This window comes from Corvus kubaryi, unplaced genomic scaffold (assembly GCF_017639235.1).
Source record: "Corvus kubaryi isolate FWS band 111438036 unplaced genomic scaffold, C.kubaryi_AGA036_p1.0 37284, whole genome shotgun sequence".
Classification (NCBI taxonomy): Eukaryota; Metazoa; Chordata; class Aves; order Passeriformes; family Corvidae; genus Corvus; species Corvus kubaryi.
Window position 1 is genome coordinate 2,813,341 of NW_024581088.1, and position 19,920 is coordinate 2,833,260.

General features: G+C 42.5%; 1 protein-coding gene across 1 annotated transcript in view; it reads left to right on the top strand.

Annotated features, from left to right (window-relative positions):
* The first annotated feature begins 1,776 nt into the window (after window positions 1-1,776).
* CASTOR2 (cytosolic arginine sensor for mTORC1 subunit 2) overlaps window positions 1,777-19,920 on the top strand; it is a 144,824-nt gene continuing 126,680 nt past the window's right edge. The window contains exon 1 of the mRNA XM_042025879.1: window positions 1,777-2,181. Within this exon, the coding sequence (XP_041881813.1) occupies window positions 2,069-2,181 (113 nt within the window). The 5' untranslated portion in view covers window positions 1,777-2,068. The remainder of the gene's footprint in view (window positions 2,182-19,920) is intronic.

Sequence of the window (19,920 nt, forward strand, 5' to 3'; positions counted from 1 at the left end):
TCTAAGTGGGAAGGCGAAGAAGAGTTGATGTTGTGAATGGTGTCTTGATTATGACGGAAAAATCTCTTAAAAGAGGAAAGTTTTGCAGCATTTCCTAGAAATTATTCAGGCTACATTTGTCCAGTTTCCTCTGACAGATCCCAGCAACCAAGATGGTGCATGTGTATTTTGTTCCAGGCTGCTTCCTTCTGGACTCTGTGGTCTGCATTGTCCCAGAGGAACACAAGTATCTTGTGATTTGTAGATGCAGGTGCAGGCATTTTTTTGTAGCTGGGCACAGACACATTCAGAGCTTTGAAGTTCAATACCTTGAACTGGCAGTGGAAGCAGATTAAAAATCCTCTTCAGCTTCCTAAAATGCAATGCCTAGAGCCATCTGAACTGTGAGGCCATGAAAGAAAACCAGTTGTTTAAAGGCTTTTAAAAAATGAAGTAGAGATTTGGTACGTTATGCTGGTTGCATTTCCTCTAAATGATTTTGACAAACTATTAATGTGAATGCCTCTAATTTCAAGTTTTTTCCTTTTTGGATGTAATAAAATTAAGACAGCCTTTTAGGAGTATGGCCACAGACATAGGAAGAACAGACATGTCCAGGGGAAAAATACAGCCATCCATGGGAATTAACAGAATAGAAAGGCTTGGAAATCCTAGTTTTGGAAGCTTGTCTCCAGACAAGGGATTTCTGCAACAAGACAGACTCTAAAAAACTTAAAACTGCAGAAGCTCTTCCTGCTCTGTAGGGTAGAGGAGTCACTTGGAGTTGGGGCTTGGCTGGCTGAGCTCTCATCTTGGGCGCTTGGACACATCCCATGACTCAGTTTCCCTCTGTGTAGAACAGAAAGGTTTCTACTGATGGTCTTTATAAAGCTTATTTGAGATCTTTTGGTGAAAAGGGCCATAGTGACTAGGCGCTGGTGGTGTGTTCATGGCAGAATCAATGTGATCTGAAGTCAGAGGGACCCCTGTACAGGTTTACCCCTGAATCAGGTTTATTGCCTAAGTCCTGTTTTATGAATACCCCAAGACTGAGTTTAATTCTGTGTTGGTCAGCATGGTGTCAGTGGGTGCAGCGCAGAGGAGCCGGGGCTCACAAACAGCACGGCTGCGGTCGGTGTCGTGGCACTCCCGAGTGGCACTGCCAGAGCAGTCCCATTTCTGGGGTGCTGGTTTGGCGGCCCATCCCTTCCTACCTCCGTTCAGCCTCCTGGAGTTGAGGAGTGGGACAAGAATGGGGACAAACAGGCCATTCACCTTTCCAGCCATCCACCCTTCCAGCATTACAACACACACAGGGACGGTTTTATGTTCTTGACAGCTGTGATTTTACCTCTGTAACTCTTACCTGCAAAGTGAACAGTTTTTTCCACATTATTTTTGCTGCACAGGGAAAGTGACAAGGATTTCCCATCTGCCACATGAAGGAATGAACAAGGTAAGATTTGAGTATTTCCCTGCTGTTAATGAAAACTTCTGAAGTTCTCCTTCCTGCTGGGTTTTTGCGTTGTGAAAGATTTTCCAGCTAGCCAATAGGTGCAAAGAAAATGAAACCAACAACACCTCAGCCGGCTGGCCTTACAAGCGTTGATTGCCGTTTTAATGGGTTTGGGGGTTTTTTTTGCGACTGGTCGAAATGGCCCCTGAGGGCGGCTGGGGGCGTGAGGCCGGGCGCTCCCGCTCCCCGGGGCGGGCCGGCCCCGCCGTGGCGGCGGCGGCGCGGACTCCAAGGCCCGGCATGCGGCGGGGCGCGGCGCAGGCGCGCCGGGCCGGGCTTGAGTGGCAAGTTGTTTGTTCCAGCGAGCACCAGCTGCTCGGCACTCCGGGCTCCGCTGCTCCGCTCCGCGCCCCGCCGGCCTCTCCGCCGCTCCAACTTTTGCACCCTCTGCTCCCTCATCCCCCGTTCCCGCCCCCGGAGCCGGGCAGGGACAGACGGAGCTGGGGGGGGGGGGGGTAAAAAAAAAAAAAAAAGGCACTGACAATAACAGCCCCCCCCCTCCTCCCCCTTCCCATTCAAAAACACAACATAAACCCTAGGGATAGATGAACTACAAATGAGAAAGAGGAAAAGATGGAACTGCACATCCTAGAGCACAGGCTCAGAGTGGCCAGCATAGCCAAGGAGAGCATCCAGTTGTTTACCTATGGATTAATCAAACTTGCTTTCCTGTCCTCTAAGACGAGGTAGGTGCTGGGGATGGGGCAGCGCGGGGGCGGGGGGCGTCCTCCTTGCGAGGGGACGGAGTGTTGGGGGCTTATCCTCCTTGCTGCAAGGGGACTGGGTGCTGGCAGGGCACTCTCTTTCTCTCAGAGGGGCTGGGGTGGGGGGTATCTGCCTTGCAAGTGAGCAGGACAACCTCCTTGGAAAGGGGGTGGGTTGATGGGTACTCTCCTCCTTGGGGAGGGGAAAAAAAATAAAGTAGGGTCCTGGATGGAGGACACCTCTCCTTGCAAGGGGGCAGAGTGTTGGGTGGGGGTCACCGTCCTTCCTGCAAAGGGGCAGGGTGCTGGGGTGGGTGAGGGCACCCTACTTGCAAGAAGTCAGGCTGCTGGGTGAGGGGGGACGCCGTCCTCGCCAGAGGGCAGGGTTTTTTGGGGGTGAGGGGAGCACCTGCGTCTTCCCTACGCACACCCCCCCCCCCCCCCATCCCAAGACTGGGAGATGGTGATGTGGATCAGCGCTGGAGTTCAGGGTGTCCCCGTCCGGCTTTAGGGCAGCCCCCAGCGCGCCTCCTGCCTCCCGCTGCCCGCCCCGGCCGGCGCTGCGCCCGGCGGATGAATGGGAACAGGTGGGGGCCGGGGGCCCGGCCGGGCCGGCTGCAGGCTCGGGGCGGCCGCTGGACAACAAAGGCAACAACAGCAGCCCGAGGAGGAGGAGGAGTGGTGTGGTTTTTTTTGTTTTTTTTTTTTTCCTTTCTCGCTCTCTCTGGTTTTTGTTGGGGGTTTTTTTGGTTGGTTTTTTTTTTTTTTTTTCCATGGATTGTTGTTCCTTGCAGCACTTACAGAAGGAGCGAGTCCTCCACACGCGGGTTTGTTTAAAAGGTGCTTTTCCAGTGCTGCCAAATTGGAGGAGGACGAGGAGCAATGCGTGCCTTGCACTTAAAAATTATGGTATTAAGTAATTTGGATTGTGATAGCTTTCAGGAAAAAGAAAAACGTAGTGGAAGGCACTGAAGGCACTGTGAGAATTTTTTTTTTTTTTTTTTAGGGGGAGGAAAGAAAATACTGTGGCCAGATTATTGGATGTATGTAAGGTGCTAGGCCTTTTGCACAAAATAACTTGAATTGCAATCACATATTCTTCTGTCTTCACTTAGCTTGTTGACTTCATGTTATTCAGAAAGAGGAATGGGAATGTAAATAATACCAAACTCTTCTTGTTTTTCCTGCCTGTAAATTAATATTTCAGTTTTCTTCCCACATTCATTCTCGTATTAAGGTGAGAAATTTTCTTTGGCAGTAGGAAAATAATGAATAGATATTTAAGAAATAGAAAGCAAATTAATTTGTTTTATTTCAAACTGTAATTCAGTGCTCTCTGTTAAAATGCTTACAGATGAATAGACCCATTTGTGGTGTAATTTGATTACAGTCCCTTATCTTAAACTTCATGTCTTGAAATTTTGCTCTGATTTGGGGCTCGTCCCATTTGGCTTGCCACTAACATTGTTTGCAGTGTAAAGTATATCAGTACCTTGTTTACTCCTGTCCCTGAATACTCCACAGGGCATTAAAGAGTCCTCAGTGTTAAACTTCTATTTTTAATGTGTTGTTTCATTGTAATTGAAAGTTGCTGCTGATTTTTTGAAGGGCTTGTTGCTTCCTCTCTCATGCTTAAAATGTCACTGTTACTGTCAACAATGGAGTCTTTAATCTGGCACTCTTAATGCATAGACTGGAGTTTCATGGGCCTTTTTCTGTTTGTTTGGGATTACTACTATTATTTTTCATTTTTAAACTTCAGGGATGGTCCTGTTGTCTTTTTGTTTCACATTACATTTTACATTTTCAATGTTAGTGAGCTGTGAAAGGGTCAGGGCAGTAAGATAACTCCTTTGGGGTGTGATACGTTGTCCTGCATTTGGGTGCAGCACCTGACAGTTTTGTATTGTCTCTGGTTGCTGTGGTGTCTGTCTTCTAACATACATACCCTGAGTATCAATCTTTCCTTACCTTCCGTGGAATCTCACTGATCAGGAACAACAGATGTTTGTGGAAAGGTTTGTTGGCATGGGGAACTTCTCTTTATTTCCCTTGTGTTCATTTTGTTATTTTTGCAGACAGCAGAGATCCAGGGGAAGCTTATTTGTGTCATTCTTGAGACAACTGACAGCACTGAAATGCTTCCTCCAGTGTGCTTTTACATGCCCTGTGGCAAACAAGGTCCCTGCCCCACAAATCTTCTCTCTGATGAACACCCATGTGTATGAGGAAGACAAGGATCTCTGGGAGATGTAACTCTATAAATTTATGACCTCACTGTTTCTCTTTCCTCCTCCTTTAAGAAGTGAATATGCCCAGAAGACAACAACTTTTTATAGGGGTGCAAGACAAATCTCCCCTCCCACACCCCATCTGCAAAGAACCCCTTAGGGGAATGAAAGAGGAAAGGTGGTCTACATCCCTGCTAATCTTTTCTGATGAGATAGCAAAGGTACCAGTTACTACATCACCTACGTTTTTCCCAGTGAGACCTTAAACAGAGTTTTTACCAGTGCTGCAAGGCTGCCAGTAAGAAATAATGATTTGTAGGACAGATGTGATCCAAAGGGGTGACAGTGACATCATCAGTATTCTTACATTAGTCATGCAAGAAACTAGGGTTTTTACATAGCCTCCTGTGAGAAGTGATTTGGAGGGTCTCTTTCATGTTGTCATACATCAGGGAAAAAGGCTGGAACAGGTTTTTTTTAAAATCCTGTATGTTTTTCTTAATCCTCTTGGGAAGGAAAAGTAACAAATCTCCCTTTTTATTTGACCTTTTGCTACTCTCTCACACTCTTGCCCTTGTTCGTGACACAAGTGTTTTAATTTAGCTTCTGTTACAATTGCAATATTTTCTTGTACAGAGAACAGGAGTTTTGAGTCTATTCTGATGGCCAGAAGCAAGACAGCAGCTAATATGGTGAAGAGGTGAGGCCAGTAGTGAATGAAACAGTGGGCTGAACTGAGCTGAAAGAAAAATATTATTAATCATAAATTTAAGTTAGGCATGAGGTATTTTATGCAAAGTTGCATTAAGAGAGGTGGTCTAGGAATAAATAATAGCGTAACTGCAGTTACACTGAGCACTGCGCTCTTGGTGTTCTGCTTTTGTCAGTGCAGGCCTACTGATCTCAGCAGGCTCTGCCAGGCACCCCAGTTGAGGAGTGATCCATGTCTTTCTTAGTTGCATGCTGAAGATTTGCATGTGTCTAATCTTTTTGCTGTTGCTGTCATCACTGTTCTGGTGTTTTATTGATTGTGTTGGTTGGAGCATGGTGCTAATAATGCCAGGGTTGGGGATTCAGTCCACGTACGAGCCATTCACTTAAGAGTTGGACTTGGTGATCCTTGTGAGTCCCTTCCAGCTCAGCATATTGTGACTCTGTGTCTGACTTGAACGTTCCTTGGTGCCAAGGATTTTCACCTATTCAGAAGCTGTGCAGTGTGTTTATGCATGTAAATATAACAACTGTATGTGGCTTCACCATTGCATTATTTTTCTTTTGTATGTGCCTCTGTAAATGTTAGTTCTGTGGGGCAGAGAACTGTGCTCATCTGGAAACTCCCACTTTCATCTCCCTGTGTGCTGCAAAATGAGTAGCCTCCCTCACATTGAAACTAAGCGTCTCTGCTTTCTTGGTCAAACTGTCTCAAGCTACTGGGAGATGTGCCACAAGTAACCTGCTTGAGGACTTGATACAAATACTGTTTCGCTACATTCCTATCTTGATTTTTTTTTTTTCCTAATTGCAAAATATTTTTTAACTGCATCCAACAAGGAAAAGTGCTGGATTCTGCACCCGGGATGGGGCAACCCTGGATGTTGTACAGACTGGGGAAGGAGATGCTGGAAAGCAGCACCACAGAAAGGGACCTGGGGGTCCTGCTTGATGGCCAGTAGGATCTGAGCCAGCAGAGCCCTGGAGCCAGGAGGGACATCCCTGTCCTGGGGGCACCAGGCCCAGCAGCGCCAGTCGGGCCAGGGAGGGGATTGTCCTGCTCTGCTCTGGGCTGGGGCGGCCTCACCTTCAGTGCTGGGGCAGTTTGGGCACCACAGTGTAAAAAAGAGAGCGTCCAAAGGAGGCCATGAGGACAGTGAAGGGCCTTGAGGGGAAGCCATGTGAGGAGCTGCTGAGGGCACTTGGTCTGTTCAGCTGGAGGAGAGGAGACTGAGGGGAGACTCATTGCAGTCTGCAACTCCCTCGTGAGGGGATGAGGAGGGGCAGACACTGATCTCTGCCCTGTGTGACCAGGGACAGGACCCAAGGGAATGGCCTGAAGCTGTGTCAGGGCAGGTTTAGGTTGGATATTAGAAACAGGTTCTTCCCCCAGAGGGTGGTTGGGTACTGGAACAGGCTCCCCAGGGCAGTGGTTGCAGCACCAAGCCTGACAGAGCTCAAGGAGTGTTTGGACAACACTCTCAGGTACATGGTGTGACTCTTGGGGATGGTGCTGTGCTGGGCCAGGAGTTGAACTCAATGATCCTTGTGGGTCCCTTCCAACCCAGCATATTCTGTGATTCCTTTTAGTGCATAGGAATTAAATCTGAATGGAGGACAGTTTGGGATAATGCATGCATTGAGCCACCAGTGCATGCAATAGATAGAAGGAAGGTGAGCCTAACCTTGTCTTTTCAGTGTGTATAAAAATATGTGGAGAGTCCAGGAGAATGAAGTGGGATCAGGTTCTTCCAAGCACTGGATCTATATAATGTAATTAGCTTGATTTCTGGGTAATGCTTTAGTAGACCCCTGAACATCTGGAGTCAATGCTAATGAGTACCTAATATAAAGATTTGGTGGTAAACAGTGAAATGAAGTAGTTGAGGGAGAAAGGTATTATTTAAGTTACAAAGCTATTAAATTATAACTAGAATAAAGTTGAGCAGTTAGTTTGTTCACAGGGGTAGGTGGTTAAAGTAATTGTAGGTCATGTATCTATCATCACAAATTTTAAAATCTCTGAGGATTTTTTGATACTCTTTGATTTGAGATGGTCATTCCTGAATGCTAAAGAAAAGGAAAAAGTTCTGCATGTGTAAAGGATGAGACCTTGGTCACTTGAAATGTTTAAGGCAGTCATTCCAAAAGCATCTGTCATTCTGGGTTCTTTTTCAAGATGCTCCAGTTCATGTATATTGGTGACTTGAAGCAGAATTACAGATGCTTTGCAAGCTTACAGGTTTGGCACTAAATACAGATGGCTGTCCATGCGAGTGAGATGCTTCCTAGAGAAGCTAGATGGGATGGAGTAGCCAGGCTGGGCTCTGCTTCGGGTTTAATTCTGCTTGTCACACAGCCACTAACATGGGATGCTTGGAGACAGGAGATATTCTTAATGTGGAGAGGTCCTTAAAAATATTCGTTCCAATAAAAATGTAGCAAGAAGTGACTGGTGATAAAATGTTCAGAATAAGTTTGATTTTCTTTGGGTTTGAGCAAAAAATAAAACTAAGTTTGTTGTCTTTAAGTTTGTGGTGGTATTTTTGGTAATCTGTCCATTTTGCTTAGTAATAATTGACACCTCTACTTATGAACAGTGTGCTGTTGCTATTAATATAAGTGTTTCCCATTCCCTGATCACTTGTTTACTGTCTAGGTGTCCTGAAATTGGAGATACTGTAATAAAAGGTCTATTTTGGACTTCAGAACATAATGGGAAAAACAAGTGCTTAAAATGTATCCATGTATCATTTGAGGACATTGAGATCAGCAGTCTGTTTCCTCTGGTATGAACTCAGACAAACACATGTTGTTTATGCCCTTATATGAGATACAGATCAGCCTGCAACACTGGATGATTATCTGGCAAAGGCAAGTTACTCCTATTGTTAAAACCTTTTTTTTTTTGGGGTCTCTTTTGGCTTCTGCCATCCTGTGCATCCTAGGAAGACCACTGAGTAAAGGCTTCTGTCAGTTATAAGATCATATCTACTCATCTAAAACATGTTGCTCGTGTTTTCTTTTGTTGTGGCAGATTCTCAAATGCCTTGAATATTTTATTTTGTTTTCTGAGTGTGTATCTGTGTGGGATATCTAAGGTCTGGGGACTTCTTTTTCAGTCTGATTTGGCGACCATCTGTTATAGAAGGACTGAGTGCTGATGTCCAGACACCACAGGAGGCTGGAGTGATGGGAAGCCCCATGGCTAAAGCCGCCTGCCTGCCCTTCCCCAGAGCACTTTGCTGCCCTGTTTGTGTCACCAGGGGCATTTACGGTGCTGAACTTGCTGGCGGATGTTCAGGATGAGTAGAGCTAGTGAAAAGCAGCTAAGTGAGGAGGTGGAGAGAATAGAAGTTACTTGTTTGAGCTAAGGAGGTATATAAGCTCTTTAATTGTGGATGTCATTGATTTGCATTCAAGGCTGCTGGGTGTTTCAGCTGCTGCTGGGCTGTGAGAGCATTCTGCAGTGTTTAAACATGTTAAACCTTAGAACAGGTTTCCTTCCTGATGGTCTCTGACTGTTTATCTACAAATGTTATTTTTTCCCTTTATTTTCTGCTTCTGGCACGTGGCTTACCAGTGGGGCACTGCCTGATTTTCTCTTTCTTTGCCTGGCAGTTCTGTCATGCAGTCAGTCCTCAACCTACCATGTGGTCCTATCAGGCTGAGGCTGATGCCAAGTCAGAAACCGACAGGAGAATTAAACCCGAAGCAGAGCTTAGAAACTAAATGAGATTCAAAAGGTGGAATGGAAGTACTAGATCAAACCCAGAGTGTAATGCTGGGCAGCACTATGTGCTGGAGAAATGTTGATTTAGATACTGTACTTCTAAAATAAATAAATAATTGCCTGTAGTTTGTAGTGGGATGGTTGTCTATCCTTGTTTCACATGTTTCAGTTCACTGGGAAAGCTGTCACATAGATGAGATGCATCACCTGTGGATAAGGCATAACATCAGTGATGTAAAAGTAACACCAATGGTGCCCGCTCATGTTGAGCTGAGAAATAGAAGAAAGGAAAAAATATTCATCTTTTGCCATGTAACTCATTAAAGATCCCCTCAGATGATTTTTTTTTATTATTATTACTTTGAGGTGAAAGTCAGTATCTAAATTTAAAATGTGGCTTTTAGTAGTTAGATGTCTCTTCCTGCAAGCTGGTGCTCCTATGCTTCAGCAGTAGAGCCAGTGCAGGTCTGTTAAGGGAAAGTATGAATACTGTGCATTCGTCATCTAGAAGTAACAGCTGAGTTGTTCATTAACACGACAGTTTGAATCCACAATCTACCCCTCCACTGAGTTATAACTTAAAATAGGGTCTATTTGATGGCTGAATTCTTTGACAATGCCTTGGTCTCTGTTTGATGGCTGAATTCTTTGACAGTCCCTTGGTTGTTCTCTATAAACATGTAAGTCTTTCCATTTAATTTTTTTTTATTCTGTTTAGCACATCACCTCATTTATCCAACACACAACTTCTTAATCATCCTGCATGTTAGAGTTTTAATATATTTGGACAAGGGCTACAATTTCTTTTTTCAGCAGAAACAGTACAGATTTGTTCTCTTGTTTACTGCCAACTCGAGAGTAAACTCCAGCTCTGATCTGCTGGTAACTGAAGGCTGGTAAAGGAAGAATTATCCAACAGGAATAATGGAGGAAGTATCTCCATTCATTATAGTTCAGAATCAACAGAGCAAAGCCTCTAAGCTGCTGTTATCATTTCAAAGTAAAAAGATCTTGTCTCCCCACCCTGAGCTCAGCTTAGTTTTGTGTAGTTAAGATATATTTGTTAAGAAAGAAAACAACAGGCAAAAATGTTCTATTATGGCACAAAATAAATGAAGATGAGTTAAGCCTGTTTCATGACTATACAAGCCCTTGTTAGTCCCAGACATACTGCATAAAGTTTTACTGTGCTGACCATTGAAACAGAGAATCTGATCTCATTTTTGTGGTCTGATATATAATAAACATTATGTACTGGTTAATAATGTTTTATTTTCACATCCAAAGAAATGCAGTGAATGCCTAAACTTTCTCACCAACCAGAACAACCTTACTTAGATCTGTTAAATATGGCTTACTAGAGATTAAAATAAAAAGCCTACTTCTGATCTGCAGCCTGCTTTAGGAAGCTCCCAGCCGTAATACCAGAGATAACAGATCTCCCAGCAGATACCAGAGCTGCTGTTTAGCACAGAGTTGGCACATGGAAAAGGGAAGTGGCAAGCTTGCTTGGTGGCAGAAGACCATTCACTAATCCTTTGGGAATTTCTGAGGTATTCTTTTGTGGGGATGCCTAAGTAGGCAAAGTGATTTTTTTCAAAATTTTGTGGTCCAGTTAATTTTGGTTAATGTGATGGAATAAATGTTTTTAAGATACTTGTGCTACTTATTGGCCAGTAATTGTAGAGAGATGTAGGCTGTTATTGATGGTAAACTTGACCCAGATTTTTTCAATACAAATTGTTTATGAAGTAGGAACCAAACCCTCTCAGGAGTGTGAATGTATGTTTGACTGAGATGTAACTGTAAAGGAAAAGTTCATTTTCTTTTCCTGTGAAGTTTTAGTGTCCTTATTATAGAGGATGCTAGAGACGGCATAAGGTGTGGCTATTTAAGAGTAAAATGAAACCTTTAAGTCTTATGCAATTTTTCAAATAGATTAATTAAAAAAGTTGATACTGGTGGAATTTCTGAACCTGAGAGGGGAAAATTTATGAGTTTTGACATGGGTGGAACAGTTGAAAATGCAGGTGTGACTCTCCCTGTCTTTTTCTGTTCAGACTTTTTAAGAATATTACATGAAGAGAATCTGGGTAATGTTATGCACTGTTTTTAGCAATACCTGAATATTTATCTTAGTTCTGTGGTTAAAAGATCTGTATTCAAACCTTCCTTATGCCATGCATGTTTTACAGGGTGAGTTGGTTGAAGTTGATGAGTCTGAGACCTTGATTGAAATGGCCCATGTTAATCTTGCTTAACATTTGTAGCTTTTATTTCTTTTCCTAAAGAAAGATTGACTCTTTTCTCTTGATAACCTCTAAGGCACTCACTTGCAAATAAATGTAGGCTTGGCAGGAAGAAAGAAAGATAGCTCTTAATATTGAGAAGGATATACTCTGTATGCATTTAAGCAACTGTATACATTTACATAGATTTACTTAGTCTTTATTTTTGTGCTTTTTTGAAAATGATGGATGACTTATCACATGATTAGTCTTTCAGTTGTTATCATTTTCAAGCTGCTTTTGGGTGGAAATTGGAGTTTGTAACATGGAAAGCAAACATTTTTATTTGGTCTTTTTAAACTACTGCACAGTATTGAATGTGCTAAGTATTTAGGAAAAACACCTCAGCTTATTTTGTGTTTGTAATTAAGCAGTGTAACATGACCTGTACTAAACAAATGAAGCGATGGTGACTTGAGACTGCTTGGCAAGGCATTGGAGCTGGGAGGTATCAGTCTTCCACACCTACTTCTTATTGGCAGACTGGAAGAAGAAAACAAAGTTTACTTGCCTTTTCAGTTCCTAATTTGTTTCCCAACCTGGAATTAACTAGTGATCATTTTGAACTAAACTGAGTAATTTCAAATGGGGAAAATATTCACCCATCTCGTGGAAGATAATATGGCTGTCAAAATCTGGTGTATTGCATAAGCGGACAGGTTACAGTGGCTTTGTCAGTGATTTCTCCTCAGTTGACTTGTTTAATTTGCTTTGGAGTTTCAGCAGCAAACATATTTTGATAAACGTTGTTTAAATTATTTTATTTACACCTAAGATAATACTATCACTGCAAAAAGTTTTGGATTTCAGGTATCTTTAGATCAGATGAACTAATGCTAAAATTGTGCTCTTAATTGTTTTTACATTCAAACTACTTGGTTGCAGAAGGGTAGTGTTAGAATTGATTGGCCTTTCTCTGCTGTGGGGTTAGATCTCAGACTGTTTGATAAACTGAGATGATGTGTTTTGAGTTGCATGTTGGCATTTTTGTAAACCAAGCAGAGTTTTATTGTGTGTAGCTTGTTTGTGTCTGCTGAGCCAGCGAGGTGTGAAACCACACACTTGTGGCTCAGTCTCTCTTAAGTTTACTGCAGGTAAGACAAGTTAGTGAATGGTTTTCTGCTGTGACTGGTGGGACTATGTGCTTTGCAATAGTTCCATCTCACAAACTAAGTGGTCACAAATTGACACAGATTATGCTTGTTAAGAGATTTTTCTTCAGGTAAAATGCCAGCAATGTAGAGTGGTTATAGCAAACTTTTTGCAAACAAAATTAATACTTCGTCATGGAAAATAAAATGGATCTAGTTACCTGCACTGCAGACAAGGTAATGGTAGGTACAGGTGTGCAGAACGACTGGATTCCTAAGGAACAGAGCATCATTTTTAACACTGATTTTTTTTTTTTTCAATGATTGTTTTCTTGTCAGTAGTCCTGGGATGCAGGTGTAACAATATTTTGATGACTGCCAGAAACCACTTTGCTAGACCAGTATGATGTTGGCTAAGCACAGAAAAGTAAGCAAGAATTTGGCTTGACCAGAGCAGGCTTTATGGTTTAATGGGGAGAGAGAAAGATGAAGGGGAGTGACAAAGCCCAGAGCTGGCCTTGTGAATGGGCATGGATGGCTCACGACTGCCTGGAAGCCTCATGTGGGACTAATGGTTAATGCAATAGTGGAGCCTCAAGTTTTTTGTGTCGTTCTCAGTCCAAGCCTGGTACATTGTCACAAACCTAGAAAACAGCAAATCTTCACAGAATGGATGAAGTCAAGAAGGATCTCTGAAGATCATGTAGCCCAACCCGCCAGCTCAAGGCAGAGGCTACTCTAGTGGCTTGCTCAGGATTTTGTCCATTGGGACCTTGTGCTTAAAGCCATGCATGGAGCTTTGCTCTCTGCTGTGTTAACATGTTGTTGACCTGGTTAATATTGTAATGCTTTGTTCCATTTGGCGTTACTTTCCACATAACATTATAATGTCTCATCTAAGCATGACAAGGTGTTTTTTGAACTTTAAAGTGAAACTGTGCAATCTCTTGGTTATGGAGAGAACTGTTGGTATGAATGAGAGACTGTTACTGCGGTAGTTCGTTGGTCCTTTGTGCTGCTTTGTGAGCATTTCAGGTGAAACTGCTTATTGGCTTTAAACTGTGAAAAACTACCTGAGACAAACTAGATGCCAAAAAATTCCATAGCTTGGTAAGAGAAAAGCTTGCCTTGGGAAAGGGCATGTACTCACTTCTGTGCTGGTGCAGACAGCTTAATTACAATTTGTAATGGTGTTGGATAGATGTACAAGACTAATGAAGCTACTTCTACCCAAGCCCTCTACATGACAGTAGAGTTTATTTGTGTTGTTGACCTAAGTAAGGGAAAGTATTAGAATGATATGAAGTCCAAATGTGACTTAGTTTGACTTTAATGCGCAGTATTGTGTGGTGCATGCCCTGCAGTAAATGTTGTGCTTTGGTTATTGTGCAGTTTCTGAAATTCCACTGTAAGAGTGGTCATGTGATGGAGCCTCACTGTAAGGAAGTGTTTTCTCTGTACTCTTCCTATTGGTATCAAGTTACTCCAAGCATTTCTGAGTGGCTCTCATAATTCCTGTACATACAGTCATGTTGTTGGCTTTATGCCTTATCACATTACCCATCCCAGTACTGTATTCCAGGGACTGCTGAGGTTTGAACTCAGGACAAGCACTCTCTGTCTAGATGTAGGGAAAGCCTCATGTCTAAGGAGGGGTAAGTTTGTAAGGCAAGGGTTTGCATGGAATCACTGAGCTATCCCCTGGTAGGTCTTATGCTGTGACAGGCCAGAAATGTAGACAACCTAATGACTTAAGCACTTGGATACCCCAAGGCTCATTAGAAGCCAACAGGGCTTGCAGTCGAAAATGGCTGTTGCTGTTTGAGGAGAAGACTCTTCAGGGCTTTCTTGTTTGCACAGGAGTGTGAAATCAGGCCAGAATGATTAATGTTAGAGGATTTTGTGTGTTCTGTACCCATTTGAATGGTTTTGTTCATTCAGATGGTGGTTGAATTGTAATCTTGTGCAGTGATTTAAATATGAAGTAGTTCCAAAACAATATAGTTACCTATTGGCTTTTAATGATCTTGTGAAGCAGTGTATTTTAAATGGATATCTCATTATAAAGGTGATAATGACCTAACTACTGGTGGAGGAAAGAAAAGAGGAACAAAGTCAGAAATGCTAAATAGCGTGTACATATGTAAGTTATGCTTCATGTAAAATTTGCATCCTTCTGAGATGAACATGAGCATATGTTTGAAATTAATTTTCTTCTATGTTTATAGTATAGCACTGAAGCTTTAAACTGGTGCATAATTGGCTGTTGATCCATTTTTGATAGCCTTCCATGGCAAGTTATTGCTGTTTATCTCTTTTTGAGATTTCCTACTACCATAACCATGTGCTTTTCTTAGAGATGTGTGGATGGCCACACTACACGGAACAGTTAATGGCTCTGTCTTTAGGTGCAGCCTCTGTTTGCTGGGTAACTTAGGGTGTATTTGGAGCATCCTAGCAAAGCAGTTGATGAAATTCCTGTCCCTGATTCAACCGTTTCCATCTCCAGTGTTTTCAAAGTTGCTGTTAACTTGCTGTGTGTGTTCCAAGTTCAGGAGAAAAAAAAAAAACAAACATCAAATCCCCTACACTTTGAAGCCACCTCTTTATGTTTATGGCACAGACTCACAGTTGGAGTAGTGCGGCTATGGGATGGTTAATTCAGAGTTGGAGTGGAAATGATTGACTTGTTAGCCTTTCTTTACTCAGGAGAATGAAAGGTCAGATGATTAGATCTTGTTGCAGGGAGGAAAACTATTTATTTATAAAGGTATAACGTGTGTGATTAGCAATGGTGTTAACCTTTTTTCGAAACTATAGGGGAGGCTTTTTCTGTATGTGTTACTAGTATCATGCTTTGAATATTACATTTTCTCACTTTGTGTTTTTACAGTAATGGTTTTTCCCTTTCATTTGGGTTTGAAAAAATTCAGTGACAGGAACAGTTCCTGGATTCAAAATAGCCTGGTACTCATACGTTTTCCTTGGCCTGTTAAAACATACTCCTGATTATATATTCCTTGCGGGATCAGCACAGCAATAAAGGACAATGAAAGAATTTCATGTGCTCCTTAAATGAGCCTTACATAAAACAAAGTTTAAAATTAATTAGGACCTACCTTTTAAGCACTTGTCAAATCTTCTCATTGTCAGGTTTTCTTCCCACTTAATGTTCACTTTCTATCAAATCAATGTGAGGTACATGATAATACTTTCAAAATCACCTAAGTCCCATTAAAAAAAAAAAATGACTTGAGCACTTGGGTACCCCAAGGCTCATTGGAAGCCAACAGGGCTTGCACTCCAAAATGGCTGTTGCTGTTTGAGGAGAACATGCTTAAGGGCTTTAAAAATTTTGCCTCCTGGTCATAATATTCAGGACAGGAGCAAAGTAAAAATGCACCAAAGGGAGGGAAAGGCTTAGTGGGGCTGCTCATGTGGGCAAAAGAGAAGATACATTTCTGAGAATTAGTATCAAAAATGGGGATCTCTGTTCTTCTCTTTCCACATAGCCACGTGGGCTATGGGCTGACTTGGCTCCCTGTCTCCAGCAGCATCTGGCCTCTGTGCTGCCCCAGCAGTGGTCCCTGCAGTCCCAGGCCCCGGCTGCTCCAGGGTCACCCATTACAGCATGTGCTGGCTGCGCCTTGGGACCTGGGCAGAGGCTGCTGGCTTGGTTTGCCGAGGAAGAAACTGAGGTACATAGGAAGGTGAGAGCCTTACCCATCTCACACAGCAGATCTGCAGTAGGACTGGCTCTTGTTTTCCAGAGCCTGCATAGTCTTCACCACTAGGATTACCACTTTTTAATAGGACAGATGAAGGCCGTGTTTTCAGTCCATGTGTGTATTAGCCACTTTGAAGTCCCTATCATCCAGCTGCTGCTTTCTTTTGCATTTTCTCTTCCTAGTTTTGGTAAGCTCATTAATGGAGGCATTCTCTGTTGTCTCTCCTTATACCTTGAGAGAGCAATGTGAGCAATTGGAAGGTGTCCATATGAGCTTCCAGTAGTAACAGCAGTCTTCCTGAAAGTGATAAAGAAATCCACCAGGAATGTACTCATATGTATTTGTGGCTTTTTAATACACATAAACACACATCTGTGTGAACATGTGTACAGTATGTCTGTAGCTGTATACATGTGTCATTCCAAAGTCAGAGCCTCTTGAAATGGAAATTGCCTCAGCTAGAAATGAGAGGTAGCTCCTGCTGACAAATAAAACCACATGTTTTTAGGAGCTCTAATAGTTGTGCTTCAGGACAGAGAATGTCTCTCTTCCAGTATCCTTCAGATGACAGCTGCCACAATGAAGCCTGAATATGAAGAATACATTTTTCCATGGCTGTATCCTGGGCGCTGGGAAGACTCTACAGTTCAGAACAATAGCAGAATATGGAGCTGCCAGCAGGCAGTCTGAGTGGACAAGTATAATCATGCACCACTCAGCTTTCAAGGAAATTACAGTTAGTGCACTGACTTGCTCATAATAGCGATGCATTGTTTAGCTTAATAACTTATCAGCTCTCTAGGAACCAGCTAGTGATCACTGTCATCATACACTGCTAATCATTCTGTTCCTAAATTATCCCAAAATGAACTAAGGACCCATCACATCACCTATTAAACTGGCAAACTGAGTCCACTGTAATTTTTTTTTTTTTTTTAAGCTAGAAGGAACAATATTGCCTACCTTTTTTCTTCTCTTGTTTTGTCACTATCTTTGCCATATGTAGCTGTGCCTGTAGCTTTTTTTAAATGTCTGGTTGAAAGGACATTGTCAAATTGTGTTGAGATATTTTTAGATTGATAGAGTTTCTAGGTTTTTTGTGGGGTTTTTTTTGTGAAAACTACTAGGGAACTGAATCTGAAACCTGCTTTTTAAGGAACATTTGTTTTTCATAAAGCATTTGGGGCAGAGGGGTGATTTTTTTATGGTGCTTGTCTGTAGTATTTGGGCTCCTGTCAATCCCTAGTAAGTGTAGCCTGAGAATGGCCCTCTTCAGTAGTGAAGAGTGATTATCCCTCTTAGACAAGCGTAGAATTTAGGCACAGGACAGCATGATTTATCCAGAGCCATGCAGGGAGCTGTAGAAGAACAGGAAGGAGAAGCAAGCTGGTTTGAGTCCTGATCCCAGTAGGCCTTATATCGTGCTGAATGCATTCTGGCTTCTTGTTGAAGGGTTATTTGTGAGTTTTGAGCTGCCAGCACTGAAGGAGCCTTGGAGTATTTCTTCTGAAGGAAGAGTAGCCACAGCTTCATTTGCAGACACTGAGATGAAAGATTCTAGAATGGTCCAAAGTACCAGAACTCTGGGGACGCCTTCTTGTGGTCAGGAGTGCACAGACATGCAAGTCATGTGAGCAGATCTCCAACCTGTTCCGTGCTTAGGATTGAAATGGCGAGTCTGTTAAAAGGGGAGGGGAAAACAGATGGATGTGCCCAACTGAAATAGGTCTCCTTGCTGTTCTGAATAGTGCAGGCAGCTGTGGGATAGTATCTCCTGATCTCAGGAATTGTGCAAACTGTGGGGTGGGCTGTTTTTATTAAACCAGAACAAGTACACCAGGATTTAAATGAAACCCTGAGCATTTTTGTGGTTTTCTTTAATTGTTTGCTTTGTTTTCAACTCTCCTGTGTCTGTCTTGGAAAGACAATTGTATCTCTTGATCAGTGACAATTAGAATTAAAATAAGGACCCTTCTGCTGCAAGGTTTATTGTCTGGCACATCTATGTCTGATGAAGTGTCATCTTTCATGTTTTGAGAAGGCGCTGTCTGACTGTGATATCTCTGAACCATATGAGAAAACATTTGGCCACACCTATTCTTGTCAATTATAATAATAGTCTAGCTCAAATTATATAGGTCTTTGTATATTTTATTGAAAAATGTAGATCCGGCCTTTGTTAATAAACAGAAGAGATCAGGTTGTTACAAAATGGTGGTCTCTGCAGAGACTTATGTTTGCATACACTTCAAATACACCATCTACTTTTGGCAGCAAGAAGTGAAAAAAATGCTGAGTAGGTATGTCTTGTCCCCAAGGTAAGTTCCATAACAAGGAAATGCCTAAAGCTTACAGGTGTGGCTTTCTCTTTTCCATGGGAATATTTCCCACTTCTCCAGGAGTTTACAATCTTTCTTTGAAAACAATTGTTCAGGTTGCAAGTCAGTCCTGTTTTATTTGCTCCATTTGTTGTAGGGCCAACAAATGGCATTCAGCCCAAACTCCAAGGTTGTACCAGCTCACTGTATTTTGCACTGTACAAAGTTGAGAAGCATTGCCAGATGAAAAAATAGAATTGAATAGAATTGAATTGGAAAGCCTAAAACCTCCTGTTAAACAATGCCAATGTGTTCTTTAATACAGCATAATGGCTGTGCAATCATTTACATTACTGTGTGTTTTGGAAGGTCTCTGACTTCGTAGTTATGCTGGACCAGAGCTTTTTCTTGCAATAAGTATTTCTTTCTTTGCCCTGTCTACAGACAGAAGAGTGGAAATGTCAATATTCAAGCCCATGATTTTGTTACAAATCTGCTTGGGATGCCCTGATAACCCAGTTCTATACGTAGCAAAGTCAACGAGTTTCTCTGTGTTGATGTTGGTGAGTTAGAGCCCACACTGAAATATTTATGTGAGAGGGAATGTTTCTGCAAAACCCTGTTCATGCAAACTGGACATCAGTATGCTTGAGGTTTCCTGGGAAAATACCCTTTTTTGCTTGGTGTACCATGCATTGGGAACCTTGGATAATTCATGTTATATTAAAGCCAGGTCTTGATTACCTGTGGTGAAGTGTGTGAACACTGAAAGTCCTATACTGAGAGGACAAATCATCCCATTTGGATCTAGATGAGCAGACTGGAAGCAACATGGCATTTTGTTGTTGGTTTCTCAGCCTGGGAAACTCAGCAAGTAACAGGATTACTGATGGTTCTTTCCCCAGCATCACATTCCAGACTTGTATGTATGGTCTCTGCTACTTTATTTTACCAAGGCCCTCCCACTTCTTTGTTCTGCTGGCTAACTGATGCTTACAGTGCTCCCATCTTTTTGCAGGGCAGCTCCACCATGGTTTGAAGCCATTGTTTGTTGTTAAGTGTGAGTGTGAAGATGCTGATACTCGGTGTGATGGTTGCCTAAGACTTGCTCTGTTACCTCTTCCTCTTTTATTGCTATCTCTGTGGCTGTGAGATTTTGTTCAGTGCTGGTTTGTTGAAGAAAAAATTCCATGGTGGCTCTGTGCCATCATTTCAGAAAACAGCTAATCACCAGACTCTTGATAGAGAGGTTTAAGAAGAAATTATTTTGCTCCTTGGGCATGAAAATGCTGGTTAAGAGTGTAACTGGCACAGGACCTCCTTTGCCCTGGGAGTCTGGCCAGAGAGAAATTTTTACTTCCATTTAAGCCATGGGCCTGTACCCTCAGTAGGCTTTTTCATTGATATTTTGCTTACAGCTGTCGGTGCTGCGCAGGAGGAAGCTGTGATGCCTCACACAGAGGATAGCCCATGATGCCTCAGAACAGCTCTCAGACTGCTCAGCAATAGTGGACTGCCATGCTGGGAGGGTGAGGATGCAGGGCAGAAAGGGTGCAGGGGTCTAAGAAAACCTGCATGTAAATTTTGGGTTTGTGCTGAGTTGTTGTGGTTTTTTTTTTTT